General features: G+C 39.6%; 1 protein-coding gene across 1 annotated transcript; it reads left to right on the plus strand.

Annotated features, from left to right (window-relative positions):
• The first annotated feature begins 18,497 nt into the window (after window positions 1-18,497).
• On the plus strand, window positions 18,498-19,582 carry LOC121451623 (olfactory receptor 150-like). The gene is made up of 2 exons (XM_041657317.1): window positions 18,498-19,198; window positions 19,345-19,582. The coding sequence occupies exons 1-2, from the start codon at window positions 18,498-18,500 to the stop codon at window positions 19,580-19,582; spliced, it is 939 nt and encodes a 312-aa protein (XP_041513251.1).

The raw sequence follows: 19,582 nt of genomic DNA on the forward strand, positions 1-19,582 counted from the left end.
GGTGACTGCACGTTTCTGTGGAAATGACACATCATTAAGAAATCTAAGATACGGTTACACCATCAAACATGGCAGCTCATGTGTTCCTCTCTGGCAGCTCACACAGCAGTGTAGAGAGTAAATAAATGACTGTGGCGTGATTATCTAAGTGACCACCAGTATCATCCTGTCTGACACCCAACACCTACCACATTGCACCCAATGCTCACAGAACAGAGAAAAGTGTCAGAGAGTTTCTAAGAGCCAGAGGTCAGGGAGGACTACTGTAAGTCGGTGTCTTCTGTCCATGACAGGGCCACTGTAATCATGAACTTAAAGCAGGTTTTGTTACCTGTACAAGACATGCACCATCAATCCAGTCAATATTTCAGCACAGATCTGGAAGGGACACATACAGTACAACCCATACCTGAGAGGTCTGCAATTGAAAGTCACTAGGAGTGGGAGAGTCATTTTTCATCAGGGAAATGGTCCCTGGTAGATTGCCCATGCTCCAAAATATGACCCTGAAGCTATGCACGTATAAACAGCACTAATGGATGCCCATAGATTAAGAAAAAGTTTAAAAATATAAAATAAAGGGATATACTGTTAGGAAGCTGCCGGTGCATGGTCCCGCAGCTAGGTAATAGTGATCTCAATGGCATGCAGGAAGCAGGCTGAGTCAGCAGGCCATATCCTGCAGGTCATAGCTTCAGGGAGAGGGATAATCTGTGCTTCAGACCCAGAGAAGCGATTGCAGTGTTGTGTGGAGTGCCTTTAATAAAAATAGTTTTTAAAATTATAGACTTTCTATCTAAGACATTCAGTGCTAGATATTTACAACAGGCAAAAATTCCATCTATCAGATGTGAATAGAGAAGGGTTCTTTGGCCTCAATGGATGGAGAATGAAAGGTCTGTTTCCTTAGGACAAACTCACTTAAAACTGAGAAGAGAAGAAAAAACCAAAAAGCAGCAAATATCTATTTTTGTGAGGAAGGTGAAAAGGAGAGGGAGAGAGAGGGAGGGAGGGAGGGAAAGACAGAGGGAGAGAGAGAGAGAGAGAGAGAGAGAGAGAGAGAGAGAGAGAGAGAATCTGAACCTGTAATAGAGATCATTTATGAACTTTTAACCTAGAGAAGTCTTTAGGCATCGCACACCAGGATCATTTCCCACCACTACCACCCCCAGACTCTTGGGCTTCCAGCTAAAACGCATTTAAACTCCTTGTGGGCTTGGCTATAATAAGGAGCCCTTATCCTTTAGATGCAGCAGGTAGGGTTCTTCCCAGAAATCTGAACAGAGTCTTCACCTACTTCCTCAAGTCCTCTCTACTTATAGCAGCTGAAAAAAAAAAAAAAAAAAAAGGCAGCTACAGTCAAACTTCCAGAAAGACCCGCCCCCTTCTAGAAACCAGTTGTAAAGTTACTATTGTATCAGGAAGGGATGGACTGAAAATTCTCAATGAAGTAATGAATTTCTGCTTCTGTGTTGATGGAAGGATAAAGGTTTTATTTAAAATTCAGAGCAATTTCTCCTTTGTTCCCTCTTCAGGGTCTACCCAGATAAATACCTGAAGATAGTCAGAGGCAGTGAATTTGTTTTTTTGAAATTGATTACTACAACTGTACTATGTAAAAATGATGTAAAATGCTATGCAGGTTTGTAACAAGCTTACTCAGAAATAGCATCCTCATCGCTAAACCTGATTTTTGTTCTTGTGTCTATAAAATTAGGGTAAAAGTTATAATTACCTCCTGGACTGTTTTACGTTATAATAGATTAAAATGGATATGAAGCTTACACACAAATGTGCAAATATATAGTACAGCTCAGTGTGAACATAGATTCTCTTTTATAAGCAATGGAAATGATTTTCTGTGTCAGTCTGATTGTAAAAGAGAAGGACTCTGTGTAGCAGTTTTACCCTGTGCTGTTCCCTCTCTTCACTCTAACTGATCTCTGTTGTCTGCAGTATCTGGGTACTAAAGTCAGATGGTAGCAAGGCTGGCAGAGCACATACTCTGGTCTGGTGGAATCAAAGTTTAGAACTTGAAGTTGGCTGCAGAGCAGATATGAAGGTTTGCTTGGAACCCAGAGAATTAGGAAGCACATCTAGGATTCTAGTTAAGGATAATGACATAAAATAAAAGTCTACATAAAATTATGAGAACTTTTACATTTATTAAAGCATGAACATTTTACGACCACCTCAACCAGCAAGGAAGACACAACACCGGACTCTTCTTTCAGCAGTTTAATCAGGAACCTTGAACATTTTTCGAATACCCAGGGAAAGCCAACCCACAGATAAAGTAGCCCCTGGTTAGCCAGCCCTAGCAAGTTACGTGGGAAATGCGGATAAGTCTAGGTACACGAAAGCAAGCCACATTCTCAGTTTAGGCCATATGTGGAATGGTATGTAAGTTAGACCACCTTATCAGTGTTAGCCATGATGTATGGGATAGTACATGACTTAGAGCACATTCTCATGAGGGGGTGATGGGCAGAAACCAGCACCACCCTCATGGCACTGCACAATGAAGCTCTCCACAGTTTCCCCTTTTTTTTTTTTTGTTTTAACGCTACAGGTAAGAGTAGTGGCCTGCTCTCTGTGAACCAAGAGCCTTGCACTGATTCTCCCTGAGTGTCTTCCACACAGAGAGTACCAGATCAGCTCGATGCCATTTTCCAGAGGTGGGGTCTTGGGCATCAACCCACATGCAGCAGGCATGCTCTTCTCAAGGTTGGTGGACAGCCATCCTTGAGTGCAGTGCCTTGCCTCGCACCCTGAATGCGTCAAATTAATATTTCATGGTAGCTAACCCATGGGGAGACTGGCCAGCCTCTAGGGCTGTAAAGGCTTGAAAGAATATGGCTGCATCATGACTCTGAGAACTTCTAATCCGACAAATACACCACAGACAAGCCAAGGAGACTATCACCATGAGACCAGCTAATGCTCCTAAACCCACCCACTCCTTCAAATGGTTCATCGCTGTGGAGATCCAGGTAGAAAGTCCTTCAGCCATTCCGGCATCCACTTGGGTAGAATTCACGGTGACAATGGCTACCCTGAGCTGTTCCATCATGGCATCAAATTCTCCAGTCCAATTACCTAAAAGATAACTAGATAACTGTTTAGACAAATTTGCAGCATGGGTAAAATTCTCGTATTGTATGCTAGTCACACAAAGCCCTGCATATTTCCATTGGCAGCCCAGTTGAGCCAATTGCCAAAGAACATCAGTTTGCTCCTGTACCAAATCAATTCTTTGATTAATTACCATCAATCCTCCTTTTAATTGTGCATTAATGCCTTTTTGAACATCTAGGGCCAATGCAACATTGGCTGAAAGATTATTTAAAGTCTGTGCAGTCTGCACAGTATGGCTCATGGCAATCGCTGCCATGGCAGCTCCAGCTGCCGCCAAGGAAATGGCAGTTATGATGGCAGTGGTAATTCCAAAATCTCTTTTTTGTCTGAATAAAGTCATGGCGTGAGGAGCATCCACGGGAACGGGTACCCACCGTGGCATACGGGTGACAATCGCGTATTTAAACTGACTGGCATTCCAACATTGGGTATAAAAGCAACTATCATTATCACAATAAGTTGGCTCTGCTCTGCTTACAATAAACAGAAAAGGGGGATAAACACAAACAGGGGTGGAATTATAAGTAATATTATGAGCTGCTCTGGCTCCTTCACTCGAACAGCCCATTTGTATTGAATATACGGCAGTAACTCCTTCTGGGGTCATGACTGTTTGGAGTTGAGGGGACTTAGGGCTGCCAGGCCCCCATGGGTGAGAAGTGCTCCAGGTAAACTGGCTAACACCATGAACCCCTCCACCAATCACAATCATGGGTTCTAAATTCATGCAGCTACCATTAATTCCACACAGTAGCCAATTATCAAAAGGATTAGACACATAGCTTTGAAAAGGATTTTGATCACTAAAATTAGACCCTGGAAAACTTTTATTAAACCCGGTGCTAATCCCGGGGGAAAAGGAAAAACGTTGTGCTTTATCGACCCAAGTTACTGTGTGGGACTGACAACCAGTCCAAGGCCAGATTGCTCCCCAATTTACTCCCCAGCAATAGGGATCCCACTTCGGTTGGCGTGGAGGAATACTATCGCTCATTTTAGCAGGCCACCATCCTGATACCCAGGTGGCATTCGCTGAATGACAGGGGCCACCGGAATCCGGGGGTAAGTCAAACCAACCAGCTGTTTGGTTATACAAGGGAATGCAGGAAGATGCTTCAGAAATATTATGGACTATATAAAAACATAAGGTCCCTTCTAAGTTAAAGGACCTATTTTCTCCTATGGGAGCTAAATCTGCTTCTAATGGCAAATAGGGAACATCAAGACTTCTATTACTACTAAACAGACGGGGAAACAACTTAGCATCATGACGAACTGGCATTGGTCGTGGAAACACGGAAAGAATCCCCCATCTCAGCTCCGTCTGTCCGTTCGGAATCATCAGTAGGATGAGCCATAGTATAATCAGCGCCAGTCTCCTGATCCTCATTGTTCTGGACTTGCCTGATCAGTTGTTCAGGGATCCACACGGGGTCCTGCCGGTCCTGGGGAAAAACACAAAAAGAGCTTCGGGTGCCCACGTCAGCACGGGATCAGGCCCATGCCAGAACCCTGTTAGGATATCTTTCCATTTTACCATCCCTTGTACAGGACTGTGAGGGTCCTGATGTCTATCAGCTGCAGAGCGACCGTGAGCATCCAAATTTAAAAAAAATAATGGTAAATAAAGCAAGGGAGATTCTCTCCTTTGGGGTATGGCCGTGGCCTATTCCACCTTTTTGTTTTAGCAGACACTCCTTGAGTGTACGATGAGCACGCTCCACAATGCCTTGACCTTGAGGATTATAAGGTAGGCCATGAGTAAGCTGCACCTCCATTAGGCGGCAAAAGGAGGAGAAACCTTGACCTGTGTAAGCAGGTCCATTATCAGTCTTTAATTGGGAAGGTTTGCCCCAAGCTGCCCATGCCTCTGGGCAGTGGGTAATCACATTACGTGACTTTTCTCCTGTGAGAGGCGTGGCATGTATCACACCTGAGGAGGTATCCACCGAAACATGCACGTATTTAAGATTGCCAAATTCAGAAATATGCGTTACATCCATCTGCCAGATCTTAAGAGGTAGAAGACCTCGGGGATTTACCCCGATGCTAAGTGAATGCAAATGAATCACACATTGAGGGCAGTCAAAAACCACTTGTCGAGCATCTGCTCGAGAAAGACAAAATTTTTGTTGTAAAGCTTTTGCATTAACATGAAAAGTCCTGTGAAAAGCTTTTGCTTTCTCCAGAGTGGAACTCAGGAATATACATTCCCTCCTAGTCCACAGGTCCACTAGATTGTTCCCCTCATACAGGGGACCTGGTAGGCCTGTATGGGTTCTAATATGTTGAACGTAAAAACAATTTTTTTCTTTGCCAAATTAGATCCTGCAATTGTTGAAACAGAAGGCAGACTGCACTGGAGCTTTTGATAGGACCAGCTACTTCTAGAATCTTGAGGGCATTTACCACGTAAGCAGAATCTGATATTAAATTAGAGGCAGGGCTGGTTCAACATATGAAAATTATCAATGTAATCCATCATATAAATAAACTGAAAGAAAAAAAGATGATCATCTAATTAGATGCTGAAAAAGCATTTGACAAAATTCAACACCCCTTTGTGAAAAAGGTATTGGAGAGATTAGGGATACAAGGGTCATACCTAAATATAATAAAAGCTATTTACAGCAAGCCTACAGCTAACATCAAATTAAACAGAGAGAAACTCAAAGACATCCCACTAAAATCAGGAACATGACAAGGCTGTCTACTCTCTCCATACCTCTTCAATATAGTGCTTGAAGTTCTAGCAATAGCAATAAGACAACATAATGGGATCAAGGGGATTCGAATGGGAAAGGAAGAAGTTAAACTTTCATTATTTCCAGATGATATGATAGTATACATAAGTGAGCCCAAAAACACCACCAAAGAACTCCTACAGTTGATAAACACCTTTAGTAACATGGCAGGATACAAGATCAACTTCAAAAAATCAGTTGCCCTCCTGTACACAAAGGATAAGGGAGTAGAAAGGGAAATCAGAGAAGCATCACCTTTCACAATAGCCACAAATAGCATAAAATATCTTGGGGTAACTCTAACCAAGAAAGAGAAGGATCTATTTGACAAGAACTTTAAGTCTTTGAAGAAAGAAATTGAAGAGGATACCGGAAAATGGAAGGATCTCCCTTGCTCTTGGATTGGGAAGACTAACATAATAAAAATGGCAATTCTACCAAAGGAAATTTATAGATTCAATGCAATCCCATCAAGGTCCCATAAACTTCTACAAAGATCTTAAGAGGACAATAATCAACTTTATAAAGAAAGACAAAAACCCAGGATAGCCAAAACAATCTTATACAATAAAGGAACTTCTGGAGGCATTACCATCCCTGACTTCGAACTCTATTATAAAGCTACAGTATTGAAAACAGCATAGTATTGGCATAAAAACAGAGAAGTCAACCAACGGAATCGAATAGAAGACCCGATTTTAACCTACATCCTATGAACACCTGATTTTCGATAAAGGAGCTAAAAGTATACAATGGAAGAAAGAAAGCATCTTCAACAAATGGTGCTGGCACAACTGGATGTCAACCTGTAGAAAAATGAAAATAGATCCATATCTATCACCATGCACAAAACTCAAGTGCAAATGGATCAAAGACCTCAACATCAGTCTGAACACACTGAACCTGATAGAAGAGAAAGTGGGAAGTACTCTATAACATATGGGCACAGGAGATCGCTTCCTATGTATAACCCCAGCAGCACATTCATTAAGAGCAATAATGAATAAATGGGACCTCCTGAAACAGAAACTTCTGTAAAGCAAAGGACACTGTCACTAAGACAAAAAGGCAACCCACTGACTGGGAGAAGATCTTCACCAACCCCGCAACTGACATAAGTCTGATCTCCAAAATATATAAAGAACTCAAGAAACTAGATTTTAAAATGCTAATTAACCCCATTAAAAAATGGGGCACTGAACTAAACAGAGAATTCTCAACAGAAGAAGTTCAAATGGACAAAAGACAATTAAGGTCATGCTCAACCTTCTTAGCAATCAGGGAAATGCAAATCAAAACAACTTTGAGATATCATCTTACACCTGTCAGATTGGCTAAAATCAAAAATACCAATGATAGCCTTTGCTGGAGAGGCTGTGGAGGAAGGGGTATTCTCATCCATTGCTGGTGGGATTGCAACTTGTGCAACCACGTTGGAAATCAGTATGGCTCTTTCTCAGGATATTTGTGATCAACCTACCCCTGGACCCAGCAATACCACTCTTGGGAATATACCCAAGAAATGCCCTATCATATTACAAAACATTTGTTCAACTATGTTCATAGCAGCATTATTTGTAATAGCCAGAACCTGGAGAACAACCTAGATGCCCTTAAATGGAAGAATGGATGAAGAAAGTGTGGAATATATACATATTAGAGTACTACTCAGTGGTTAAAAACACCTTGAATTTTGCATTCAAATGGATGGAAGTAGAAAACATTATCCTGAGTGAGATAACCCAGACCCAAAAAGATGAATATGGGATGTACTCACTCATAATTGGTTTCTAGCCATAAATAAAGGACATTGAGCCTATAATTTGTGAAATTAGAGAAGCTAAGTAAGAAGGTGAACCCAAAGAAAAACATGTAGTTATCCTCCCGAATATGGGAAGTAGACAAGATTGCTGGGCAAAAATTGGGATCTTGGGGGTGGGGTGGGATGTTGGTAAGGGGAGATGGGGAGAGAAAAGTGAGAAGCGGGGGATGGGGGCACTTGGGGGAATGGGATGGTTGGGATAAAGAAAGGGTGGATATGGGAGCAGGGAAGGATATCTCCTAATTAAGGGAGCTATCTTAGGGTTGGCAAGAGACTTGACCCTAGAGGGGCTCCCAGGTGTCCAGGGAGATGTCCCCAGTTAGTTCCTTGGGCAGCTGAGAAGAGGGAGCCTGAAATGGCCCTATCTTATAGCCATACTGATGAATATCTTGCATATCACCATAGAACCTTCATCTGGCCATGGAGGAGATAGAGACAGAGACCCACATTGGAGTACTAGACTGAGCTCCCAAGGTCCAAATGAGGAGCAGAAGGAGGGAGAACATGAGCAAGGAAGTCAGGACCACAAGGGGTGTGTCCACCCACTGAGATGGTGGAGCTGATCTATTGGGAGCTCACCAAGGCCAGCTGGACTGGGACTGAAAAAGCATGGGATAAAACTGGACTCTCTGAACATGGTGGACAATGAGGGCTGCTGAGAAACCAAGGACAATGACAATGGGTTTTGATCCTACATCATGTAATGACTTTGTGGGAGCCCAACCAGTTTGGATGCTCACCTTCCTAAACCTGGATGGAGGGGGGTGGGGACCTTGGACTTCCCACAGGGCAGGGTACCCTGACTGCTCTTCTGAGGGTGCAAGGGAGAAAGGATGGGGGGAAGGTGAGGGAAATGGGAGGATGGGAGGAGGTGGAAATTTTTTTCAATTAAAAAAATTAAAAAAAAGAAATCCATGAAACGGTTATACCATCAAACTTGGCAGATCATGTGTTTCTCTCTTGCAGCTCACACAGCAGTGTAGAGAGTAAATAAATGACTGTGGTATGATTATCTTAGTGACCCCCCCCCCGTATCATCCTGTCTGACACCCAACACCTATCACATTTCAACCATTGCTCACAGAACAGAGAAAAGTGTCTGAGAGTTTCTAAGAGCCAGAGGTCAGGGAGGACTACTGTAAGTCGGTGTCTTCTGTCCATGACAGGGCCACTGTAATCATGAACTTAAAGCAGGTTTTGTTACCTGTACAAGACATGCACCATCAATCCAGTCAATATTTCAGCACAGATCTGGAAGAAGCACATACAGTACAACCCATACCTGAGAGGTCTGCAATTGAAAGTCACTAGGAGTGGGAGAGTCATTTTTCATCAGGGAAATGGTCCCTGGTAGATTGCCCATGCTCCAAAATATGACCCTGAAGCTATGCACGTATAAACAGCACTAATGGATGCCCATAGATTAAGAAAATGTTTAAAACAATAAAATAAAGGGATATACTGTTAGGAAGCTGCCGGTGCATGGTCCCGCAGCTAGGTAATAGTGATCTCAATGGCATGCAGGAAGCAGGCTGAGTCAGCAGGCCATATCCTGCAGGTCATAGCTTCAGGGAGAGGGATAATCTGTGCTTCAGACCCAGAGAAGCGATTGCAGTGTTGTGTGGAGTGCCTTTAATAAAAATAGTTTTTAAAATTATAGACTTTCTATCTAAGACATTCAGTGCTAGATATTTACAACAGGCAAAAATTCCATCTATCAGATGTGAATAGAGAAGGGTTCTTTGGCCTCAATGGATGGAGAATGAAAGGTCTGTTTCCTTAGGACAAACTCACTTAAAACTGAGAAGAGAAGAAAAAACCAAAAAGCAGCAAATATCTATTTTTGTGAGGAAGGTGAAAAGGAGAGGGAGAGAGAGGGAGGGAGGGAGGGAAAGACAGAGGGAGAGAGAGAGAGAGAGAGAGAGAGAGAGAGAGAGAGAGAATCTGAACCTGTAATAGAGATCATTTATGAACTTTTAACCTAGAGAAGTCTTTAGGCATCGCACACCAGGATCATTTCCCACCACTACCACCCCCAGACTCTTGGGCTTCCAGCTAAAACGCATTTAAACTCCTTGTGGGCTTGGCTATAATAAGGAGCCCTTACCCTTTAGATGCAGCAGGTAGGGTTCTTCCCAGAAAGCCGAACAGAGTCTTCACCTACTTCCTCAAGTCCTCTCTACTTATAGCAGCTGAAAAAAAAAAAAAAAAAAAAAAAAAAAAAAAAGGCAGCTACATTCAAACTTCCAGAAAGACCCGCCCCCTTCTAGAAACCAGTTGTAAAGTTACTCTTGTATCAGGAAGGGATGGACTGAAAATTCTCAATGAAGTAATGAATTTCTGCTTCTGTGTTGATGGAAGGATAAAGGTTTTATTTAAAATTCAGAGCAATTTCTCTTTTGTTCCCTCTGCAGGGTCTACCCAGATAAATACCTGAAGATAGTCAGAGGCAGTGAATTTGTTTTTTTTTTAAATTGATTACTACAACTGTACTATGTAAAAATGATGTAAAATGCTATGCAGGTTTGTAACAAGCTTACTCAGAAATGGCATCCTCATCGCTAAACCTGATTTTTGTTCTTGTGTCTATAAAGTTAGGGTAAAAGTTATAATTACCTCCTGGACTGTTTTACGTTATAATAGATTAAAATGTATATGAAGCTTACACACACATGCACAAATATATAGTACAGCTCAGTGTGAACATAGATTCTCTTTTATAAGCAATGGAAATGTTTTTCTGTGTCAGTCTGGGTGTAAAAGAGAAGGACTCTGTGCTTCTTACCCTGTGCTGTTCCCTCTCTTCACTCTAACTGATCTCTGTTGTCTGCAGTATCTGGGTACTGAAGTCGGATGGTAGCAAGGCTGGCAGAGCTCATACTCTGGTTTGGTGGAATCAAAGTTTAGAACTTGAAGTTGGCTGCAGAGCAGATATGAAGGTTTGCTTGGAACCCAGAGAATCAGGAAGCACATCTAGGATTCTATTTAAGGATAATGACATAAAATAAAAGTCTACATGAAATTATGAGAACTTTTACATTTATTCATGTGTTTATTTGTATTGATTTTATTTATGGTGTTCATTGTGTAAACATAGTTTACTCTTCTATAAAGTACTTGATAAATTAAATAATCAAGGATTTTGTGGAGAAACATGTAATTCATTCTTTGACAATGTATTTGGCAGTGAAACTAAATAGAGAAGAACGTGATCTTGGTTTCTTAATTTTATGTCATTATCCTTAAGTTATGAGTCAGGGCTCATGATCCCCTCCCCCATCCTTCTGAAATGTTTACTGATTTGACCTCCTGTTAACACTGTGCAGGCAACCACAGCTGCTCTGAATTGCTGAGAGGTCATGTGACATCTAGAAAAACTTTTTGTCCCTGTTTTCCTTGATGGATTCCTCCTAGAATCATTTTGCAACTTCTTCCATGATGGTCCTGAGCTTTGGGAGAGGATTTGTGACATAGAAGTTCCATTTGTACCTGAGTACTCCACAGACTCGCCCTCTCTACGTTTAAACAGTTGTGAGTTTCTGTGTTAACCACCTTCTGCTACACAAGGAACCATCTCTAATGAGGACTGAGGACTGCACCTTTTCTACAGGTACCGAGTTAGAAATTTATATGGTAGTTTGATATTTGTTTTTTTGCAAAAATATAGTAAGAGGCTTACTACTGAGGCAGATTGCAGTACCAAGAATGTGTTTTCTACTAGAGAACAGGGCTTAAATCCAATCATAAAGCACTTGATTACTCCCATAGCATCCATGTAACTAAGAAATCTATGGACATATCTTTCCATGGCAGTTATTATTATAGTTCACAGCTATGTCAAACTACTGATGGCAATTCTACCTGTGCTGGCTAGTTTTATGTCAACTTGACATAAGCTAGAGTCAACTGAGAAAGTTTCCACATCAGATTGACTTTTGGGGCAAACCTGTTATCCATTTTATAGACTGATGATAGATTTGGGAGGTCACAGCTCACTGTAGGTTATGTTATTCATGGCCCAATAGTCCTAGGAACTATAAAAAGAAAAAGCTGCTGAGAAGCAACATGGGAAAAGTCAGCAAATAGCATTTTTTTCATGACATCTTCTCTAGTTCACATCCAAATCCCTGTCCTGATTTTCTTCTCTCACTTCCCTAGATAGTAGACTTAAAAGCTGTAAAATGAAGTAAGCTATTAGTTATGGCATTTAGCACAGCAATAGGAACACTCCACAATCCATCAACACAGTATATCCTAATAGTATGAGAGCTAACCTGTAAAAAGAAGGCTTTCTGTTCAGTATTGACTATTTCTCCATGATATTGGACCAAAGTGTGTGATGTCTTCAGAAATAAAGTCTTACTATCAAGTATTGGTATGCAATTAAGAGAAATGGCAATAGCCTCTATTATTCAAGAGGTTAATGTACATTTTTAAAGCATTTTTTATGTATTCCCTTTACTATTTCATACAGCAAATTTGGTTTTTGGCATCCTATCTAAGAAGGATCACTAACTCAAATCTTGTGGTCATTTACTCTTGTGCTTTTTCACAGTGTCTTCAAGGCTTTAGCATTTATATCTGCTTCTAGGATTAATCTTGAAATAATTTGGTTTTTGGTAACATTTCTTGCCACTTTCAACATTATGCTCAATCCAATAAGTCTGCCTCTAAAGAAGAAACACATCATTGTATCACTCATATGAGATCTCCAAAATAGTAAATCTTAACAGGAAAACATAGAACAGTGTCTCTAAGCCAAAGAGGTAGTGAGAAGTATGAAGTGCTTGTATAAATATATAGTTGTAACTGAAGATATGAATGTAGTCTAGGTGTCACTTGTATGACAACGCTATAGCGCTTATGGTTAAAAATACAGTGTGCTATTAGATAAAGATTTTTCTTATCACAAACAAATGAGGAAACAGATAAGCAAAAAGAAAATAATGAAATAAATAGACAATCTTAAATCAGGGATGCATAAATTCTTTTTTCTAATTGCTCCATTTATTTGAAGGAAAAAATTTAGATAAATGAGTCTTTCTGAATTATTGATCTGTCTGCTACCCTTACTCATTTATATAAACCCACTGGATTCATGCTTACTATTTTTTTTGCTATTTCCTACTATAAACATATTTGTTTTATAACAATGCTTGCTGCAACTTGACTCCTGGAGACACCTTTCTCTTAAATCTATGTCCCTCTTACATACTCAAACATTTTATTTCAGCTTTCCTTTGTTTCCTGCCACAAACACATGATCTAAACATGTTGGTTCATTTTTCAAAGGCCTAGTGTTATCCATTTCTTCAAACTGCTCTAGTCTTTTATTAAGAAGGGAGAAGGCGTCCTAATTCTTGGCTTGGTGTCATGGCTTCTGCTCATCTGAGAAGAAGGAAGTAGAAGACTTGTATATATTATCACCTTCTATAGAGAAATACTTACACATTTATTTTCTTTCTTTCTTTTTTCTTTCTTCCTTTCCTTCCTTCCTTCTTTTTTACTTCTTCTTTTTCTCTTTTCTTTTTGAAAGTCTAACCAGAAAAATAAATCCTTTTTGCTTCTCTCAGTTGCTGTAGGACCAGGGACCCAGACAAGGCACTTAGCAGTATCCCAGGCCAGACATTACAATGACCCCAGTTGGCATGTAGGCCCCCAACATCAGCCTACTTTTCACTGCCTTTATTTCCTCATTTCTCCGTCTTTCGACAACACGTAAACCACTCTGATTCTCTTTCTCTCCCATTTTTCCTCCACATATATGCTCATCATCATGGGACCCATCTACCTGCACCACAAGGCACCGGGCCGGAATTCATGGGAGAGAGGACGTGGATTTCTTCCCACCAGCCATGGCTTCGAGAAAGTTGGTTGACCTGTGGCTTGCTGGCCCCTTCTTGAGCAGAACTGCAGCGATGGAGGGGGGCATGGATGCCTTTCCTCTGGCTAGGTTATTGAGGACACCAGTGACCTGCGATTGTCTAGTCCCTACTTGAGGCAACATTTTCTACAGACACATTTTAAATCACGTATCAATAATTCATTTCTGTGTTGATAACAAGCTAAACACAATTCACACAGACATTTTCTATGCTTATTTACTACTGTACAGTTTACTTCACAAGCCACTTTGCTTATCCTTAACTCTCCAATTCAAAAAACTAGTTACCATTCTTCATTGTGTATTGTTTTCTTGGTGCATTTATAGTCTCTGCTTATAGAGCATTCAGAATCTTCATCCTGTACCATTGTGGAAAGTAATTTATCATGTACCCTAAAATAATTTCAAAAACTCATTGTGTATTTATTCCTGAATCTCCATTTATTTCCAGATTTACTAAAATCAGCATGTTCTCTTAACCCTTCACTGAGCTCCTTTAACCTTAAAAACATAAATAGACATGAAAGAAACAGAGTTTAATAAAAATTATGTCATATTTCCCCAAGCAGAAACACACCAACATGCCTTCAATTATTTCAGAAACTGTTTTCAGTTTGAAAGTCAGTGTTATGTGTGCTTTATACAGACATGTCCACTAGGGCTTAGTTTCTAGCATTAACCAAAATATTGCTACTATTTCACAGCAGAGAGAATGGCACACTGGGGAGATAATAAGAGTGCCACATGGGGATAGAATAGGAAATTTTAATTACTCTTACCCCACCCATTACCTACACAGCTCATCCTAATGATAGAAAGTCTTGAGAGAGTTTCTTTGTGTTATGGATTTGTGTGTGTGTGTGTGTGTGTGTGTGTGTGTGTGTGTGTGTGTGTATGTGTGTGTCATATATTTATGATATCTGTATTTACTTATCTGACACCTATTATATGTCAAAACTACCTTAACTTTATTCGAATCAGAGGTTTGGGAAGATAGGGCATGAATCATGGCACTTGATTTATAATGTGTGAATTGTTTAGAACTTGAACGCTGTGTCCTGATTCCCTGCAAAAACGAGAGTGGGGGGGGGGATATTTTGAATTATCATCACCTACTACAGAGCTATTTCATGTGACGTTCACTGGCTCTAAAGCAGACTGAGACAGAAGTTTCCATGTAGGAAAAAGGTGAGCACCTGAATTTAAAGTTTCCTAGCACCGTTTCACATCGGAACAAGACAGATTTTCTGAAATCCAATCTCTAAACACTATAGGAAGTAGCTGAAAATGGTCACTCCTATTTTGATGAGACATATCAGAAGAGAGCAAAAACAAGACCTTTAAACCTAAAACTTTCCATCTATGGTTAGTGGTCCACTTTGTTTTTATGTTAACAAAAAGTGTATTTAAATGGCTGTACTATATCTTTGGAAGGAACATAATAAATGCAAGCCTCTTTGTGCTACTGGTCAGGTAGATACTAGTTATAACTAACTTTAAAATAAACATTCTATTTGCCTCGATATGTTTAACAAATAATGCTCTATCTAAAACACCCCTGAAAATTAGCACAAGGTACTAAGAAAATCTATATTTTATATTCCTAGCTCTTCCCTTGTTTACACACCTTGTTTTCATCAATCAAACATGTAAATTCTTTATACACTTTGATGTTTTTACAGAACCACTTTTTATGCTTTTTTGTTTTTGTTTTTGGAAACAGGGTTTCTCTGTAGCTTTGGAGCCTGTCCTGGAACTAGCTCTTGTAGACCAGGCTGGCCTTGAACTCAGAGATCCATCAGCCTCTGCCTCCCAAGTGTTGGGAATAAAGGCATTAGCCACTCTTGCCTGACTCAATAGAACCATATATTTTGAACATGAAAAGTGCAGTTTCAACACTTGAATATTAAGCAATCAGACTGACTCCCTCTCTCCCCTTCTAGACTGTAGAAGTCTGAGGAGGAGCAGGGCTCTGTGTCATGCCTTTCTCTGTACTGAGTACTGGAAACATCATTTCTGTTTGTCACTTTTGAATGTGACAATATCTTCTTGAGGCAGCATCATCCTCATAGTATTCATATTTATTTTCTATAAATTTTTATAATAGTTCCCAGGTGGCTATCATCTACCATTGTGATAAAATGCTTTTGTTCAAGACAAGCTTCCAACTCTAGATCAAATTCTCGAAGTTCCCTGGGTCCCTACAACTGTGATGTGTTTTCCTCTGTTTTCAGACACAAAGCATAAGTGGTTAGTGCAGCCAGGATGACTACAGAGATTACACAGATTTCGTCAAGTTAATGCAGAACTATGGAAACATTTTTTTCTAGATGAATTTGTTGAAATATAGTAAAAATTTAATGTGCAGATGTAGTTTAGTGATTATATTGTTGTTGTGCAGCATTACTTAATACTTTTAAATAAGATAATTTTGTTTTATTTTCCAAAAGAATTCTTACATTGGAATGAACATGGACAAATGAGGAAGATACTGTACAAACTGAACTAAGCCAGGCACAAAAGGAAAAGCATTAAATTATTCTACTTAAATACGGTAAGGATTACAGTAAAATCCATAGAAAAGCATACAAAAAATCTACTATAGAATGGATGACAGAGAGACAGGAAAATTAATGTAAAAGTCTTACCAAAGTTGGGAAGGTAAATTATAAATGCATTTTGTTAATGCAATGCCTCGGGTTAACAATTTGACATTTGCACAATAAAAACTTGAGTGGATATGTCTCAAATTAAACACCATAAACTATAAAAACATACAAAGAACCATTTGAAAATGCTGCATATATTCATTACCTTGAATATTATAGTGTCATGAGTGTTTGAATGTGTACAATCTGAACAAATTAAATACTTTAAGCTTGTTGTATGTCATTTCTGCTTCAGTAACACTAAGATACAAGCAATGCTGGTGACTCACACATTGCTAAAATGTATCAGATAAAGTGAGGCTAAGACAATTGATAGGGGACAGTGTTTATGATCCTCCCCCATGGTCACAGGAATTAAAACATAAAGGTAGCATTAGAGGATCAGGAAGCAGCAGAATTTATGAGAATGTGGTAGACTTCAGGGCAATTAGTCAGTTGGGATGGACCAGACACTCATGACTAATATCAAGTCTACAATGACGCAGGAGCTTGTGTGATAAGAACCTTTGCTTTCCAGCACATCACTGCCAGAGGCAGGGAACAGAGGAAGACTGGTCACATGGCCAATGAAAACAGCCTGAGTCATTTGTTTTAGGACACGACTTAATGTGTGTCATGCAGCAATGACAGAACCACATTGTATAATCATTAGTGCATAGGCCGCAGAAGTTTATTTGGCTCAAATCTGTTCCTTGAATTTATTATTTGGATTTTTCCCATACTGTGTGTCTTTTCTTCAGACTTTTCATAATGTTCAATTTACTGATTTTTTTTGATATCTCCTGATTTGGGTTCTTACCTAGGAAATATTACTAATTCTAAAATTGTAAAAATGTGGTTGTGTTTTCCATCAGTATGGATGTAGCTTTGCCTGCTATATTTAGTTGCAATAGCCCATTTTGAATTGAGTCTGATTGAATGGTGTGTGAAAGTATCTATCTAAGTATTAATAACAAGGATCTATCTAATTATCCTAGTACCATATGATAAAAAAAGTATTTTCATTTGATTGGTCATAATAAACCCTTATATCCACAGCTTATAGATATAAGCTTGCTTCTGGAATGTCAAACTCATTGCACTAATTGCCACATCTTTCTATAATACGTACTACATGAAGCAAAATATTACAATATTATAGTGAGATTCAAGACAGGGAGTTTTAGGGTTTCATTCTCTTGTTTTAAGTATGTTATCATTTTTTTTAGTCAGTTATTTTCACGGAGGTATAATGATACCTCTGCAAGTAAATTACATTAAAATCATGAAATTGATAAGGACATTGTCAAGTTTAAATCTGGAAAGTGTATCCACTGTCACAAGGTTATTTTCACTGATTTATTAAAAATAAATTTTTTCTGTATATCTTTAAATTCCTTCCACATATCTTTACAAGTCTCAGTGAAATGTTTTATATTTCTTTCACTCAATGTATGTATTAGTAAACTATAATATTTATTAAATTACTAATGAGTTTAGTGGTTGTTTCCTTTACATTTTCTATACTGCTGTTTGCTGATCATTTAAATATTTTTTGAAATTTCTTCATATATTAACTAAGATTTCTATACAGAGCATTATGTTATTAACCAGTAGAGAAAGTCTCATTTCTTCCTTTATAATTAGAGGTGCACTATATTCAGTGTCTTGTTTAATTTATTGTACCTAGAATCTATTTTACAATACTAAATAAATATTTTAAGATTCATTTAGTTATTAAATTATAGCAAAAGTTTTTCAAAGATATTGTTTGAGAGTTTTCCAGAATGATGCTGATATTTTAATATAAAACAGTATTTATGGGCTGTACACATGGCTTGGTGGTTAAGAGCACTGAGTGTTCTTCCAGAGGGCCCAGATTCAATTCCCAGCATCTACATGGCAGCTCACAACTGTCTGTAATCCCAATTCTAGGGGACTTGACAGCCATGACAAAACGCCATTGCACATTAAATAAGAATAAAGGAATAAATAAACAATACTTACAAGATAGATATGCTAAATTGCACAGCTCCATAGAATTTATCAGTTTTGGGGGTATTCATGGAATACAGGTAGATATGAATATACTAGATATTTATTTGTATGTTTCACATTAAAGTCTTTAAATAAAAACACGCATGAAGAGCTGTTAGAAATGGGAGACACCAGAGCAAAAAGACTTGAATTCAATGTCACACTCCAGTGCACAGTGATAAACAACCTTTTTCTAACCTCCTACAAAGAACTTCCAGGAGGAAATGTCTGAAGGCAATCACTCCAGAGTGGCTGAGTTCATTCTAAAGGGCTTAACAGATCAACCAGAGCTGCAGCTGCCCCTGTTCTTCCTGTTCCTTGGAATCTACCTGCTCACAGTGCTGGGGAACCTGGGAATGATCATCCTGATTGTGCTCAGCTCCCACCTTCACACCCCCATGTACTTCTTCCTCAGCAGTCTGTCCTTCATTGACCTCTGTTACTCCACTGTCATCACTCCCAAAATGCTGGTGAACTTTGTGACAGTAAGGAATGTCATAACCTACCCTGAATGCATGATTCAGCTCTACTTCTTCTTAATCTTTGTTATATCTGAGTGTTACATGTTGTCTGCCATGGCATATGACCGCTATGTTGCTATCTGTAACCCCTTGATGTACAATGTCACCATGTCCTACCAAGTCTGTTCCTGGATGATAGGTGGGGTGTATGGTATGGGTGTCATCGAAGCCACAATTCACACTGTTTGCATGCTGCGGGTGCTTTTCTGCAAGGCTAATGTAGTAAACCATTTCTTCTGTGATATTATTCCATTGCTGCAACTTTCTTGCTCTAGTACATTTGTCAATGAGGTAGTAATTCTGTGCCTCAGTACATTCAATTTCTGTGTTCCAACCCTGACCATCTTGAGCTCTTACAGTTTTATCATTGCTCGAATCATCTGCATGAAATCCACTGAGAGCAGGTTCAAAGCCTTCAGCACCTGCAGCTCCCACTTCTCTGCTGTGACTGTCTTCTTTGGCTCCCACTGAGAGCAGGTTCAAAGCCTTCAGCACCTGCAGCTCCCACTTCTCTGCTCTGACTGTCTTCTTTGGCTCCCACTGAGAGCAGGTTCAAAGCCTTCAGCACCTGCAGCTCCCACTTCTCTGCTGTGACTGTCTTCTTTGGCTCCTTAGCAGCTGTGTACTTTCAGCCATCATCAGTCAGCTCCAAAGAGCAAGGGAAAGTGTTCTCTCTGTTTTATACTACAGTAGTGCCCATGCTGAACCCGCTAATCTACAGCCTGAGGAATAAGGATGTCAAGCTTGCTTTAAATAAGTTGCTTCAAAAGAAGGCAATTCAGATGTAA

Source organism: Microtus oregoni, unplaced genomic scaffold (genome assembly GCF_018167655.1).
Source record: "Microtus oregoni isolate MIOR12 unplaced genomic scaffold, Mior012 000008F_ref0000371, whole genome shotgun sequence".
Classification (NCBI taxonomy): Eukaryota; Metazoa; Chordata; class Mammalia; order Rodentia; family Cricetidae; genus Microtus; species Microtus oregoni.

Excerpts from the sequence above, each read along its gene's own strand:
- LOC121451623 (XM_041657317.1), top strand. The coding sequence starts at position 18,498 with ATGTCTGAAGGCAATCACTCCAGAGTGGCTGAGTTCATTCTAAAGGGC. Across the intron at positions 19,199-19,344 it reads ATGAAATCCACTGAGAGCAG|GTTCAAAGCCTTCAGCACCT; the intron begins GTTCAAAGCCTT and ends CACTGAGAGCAG.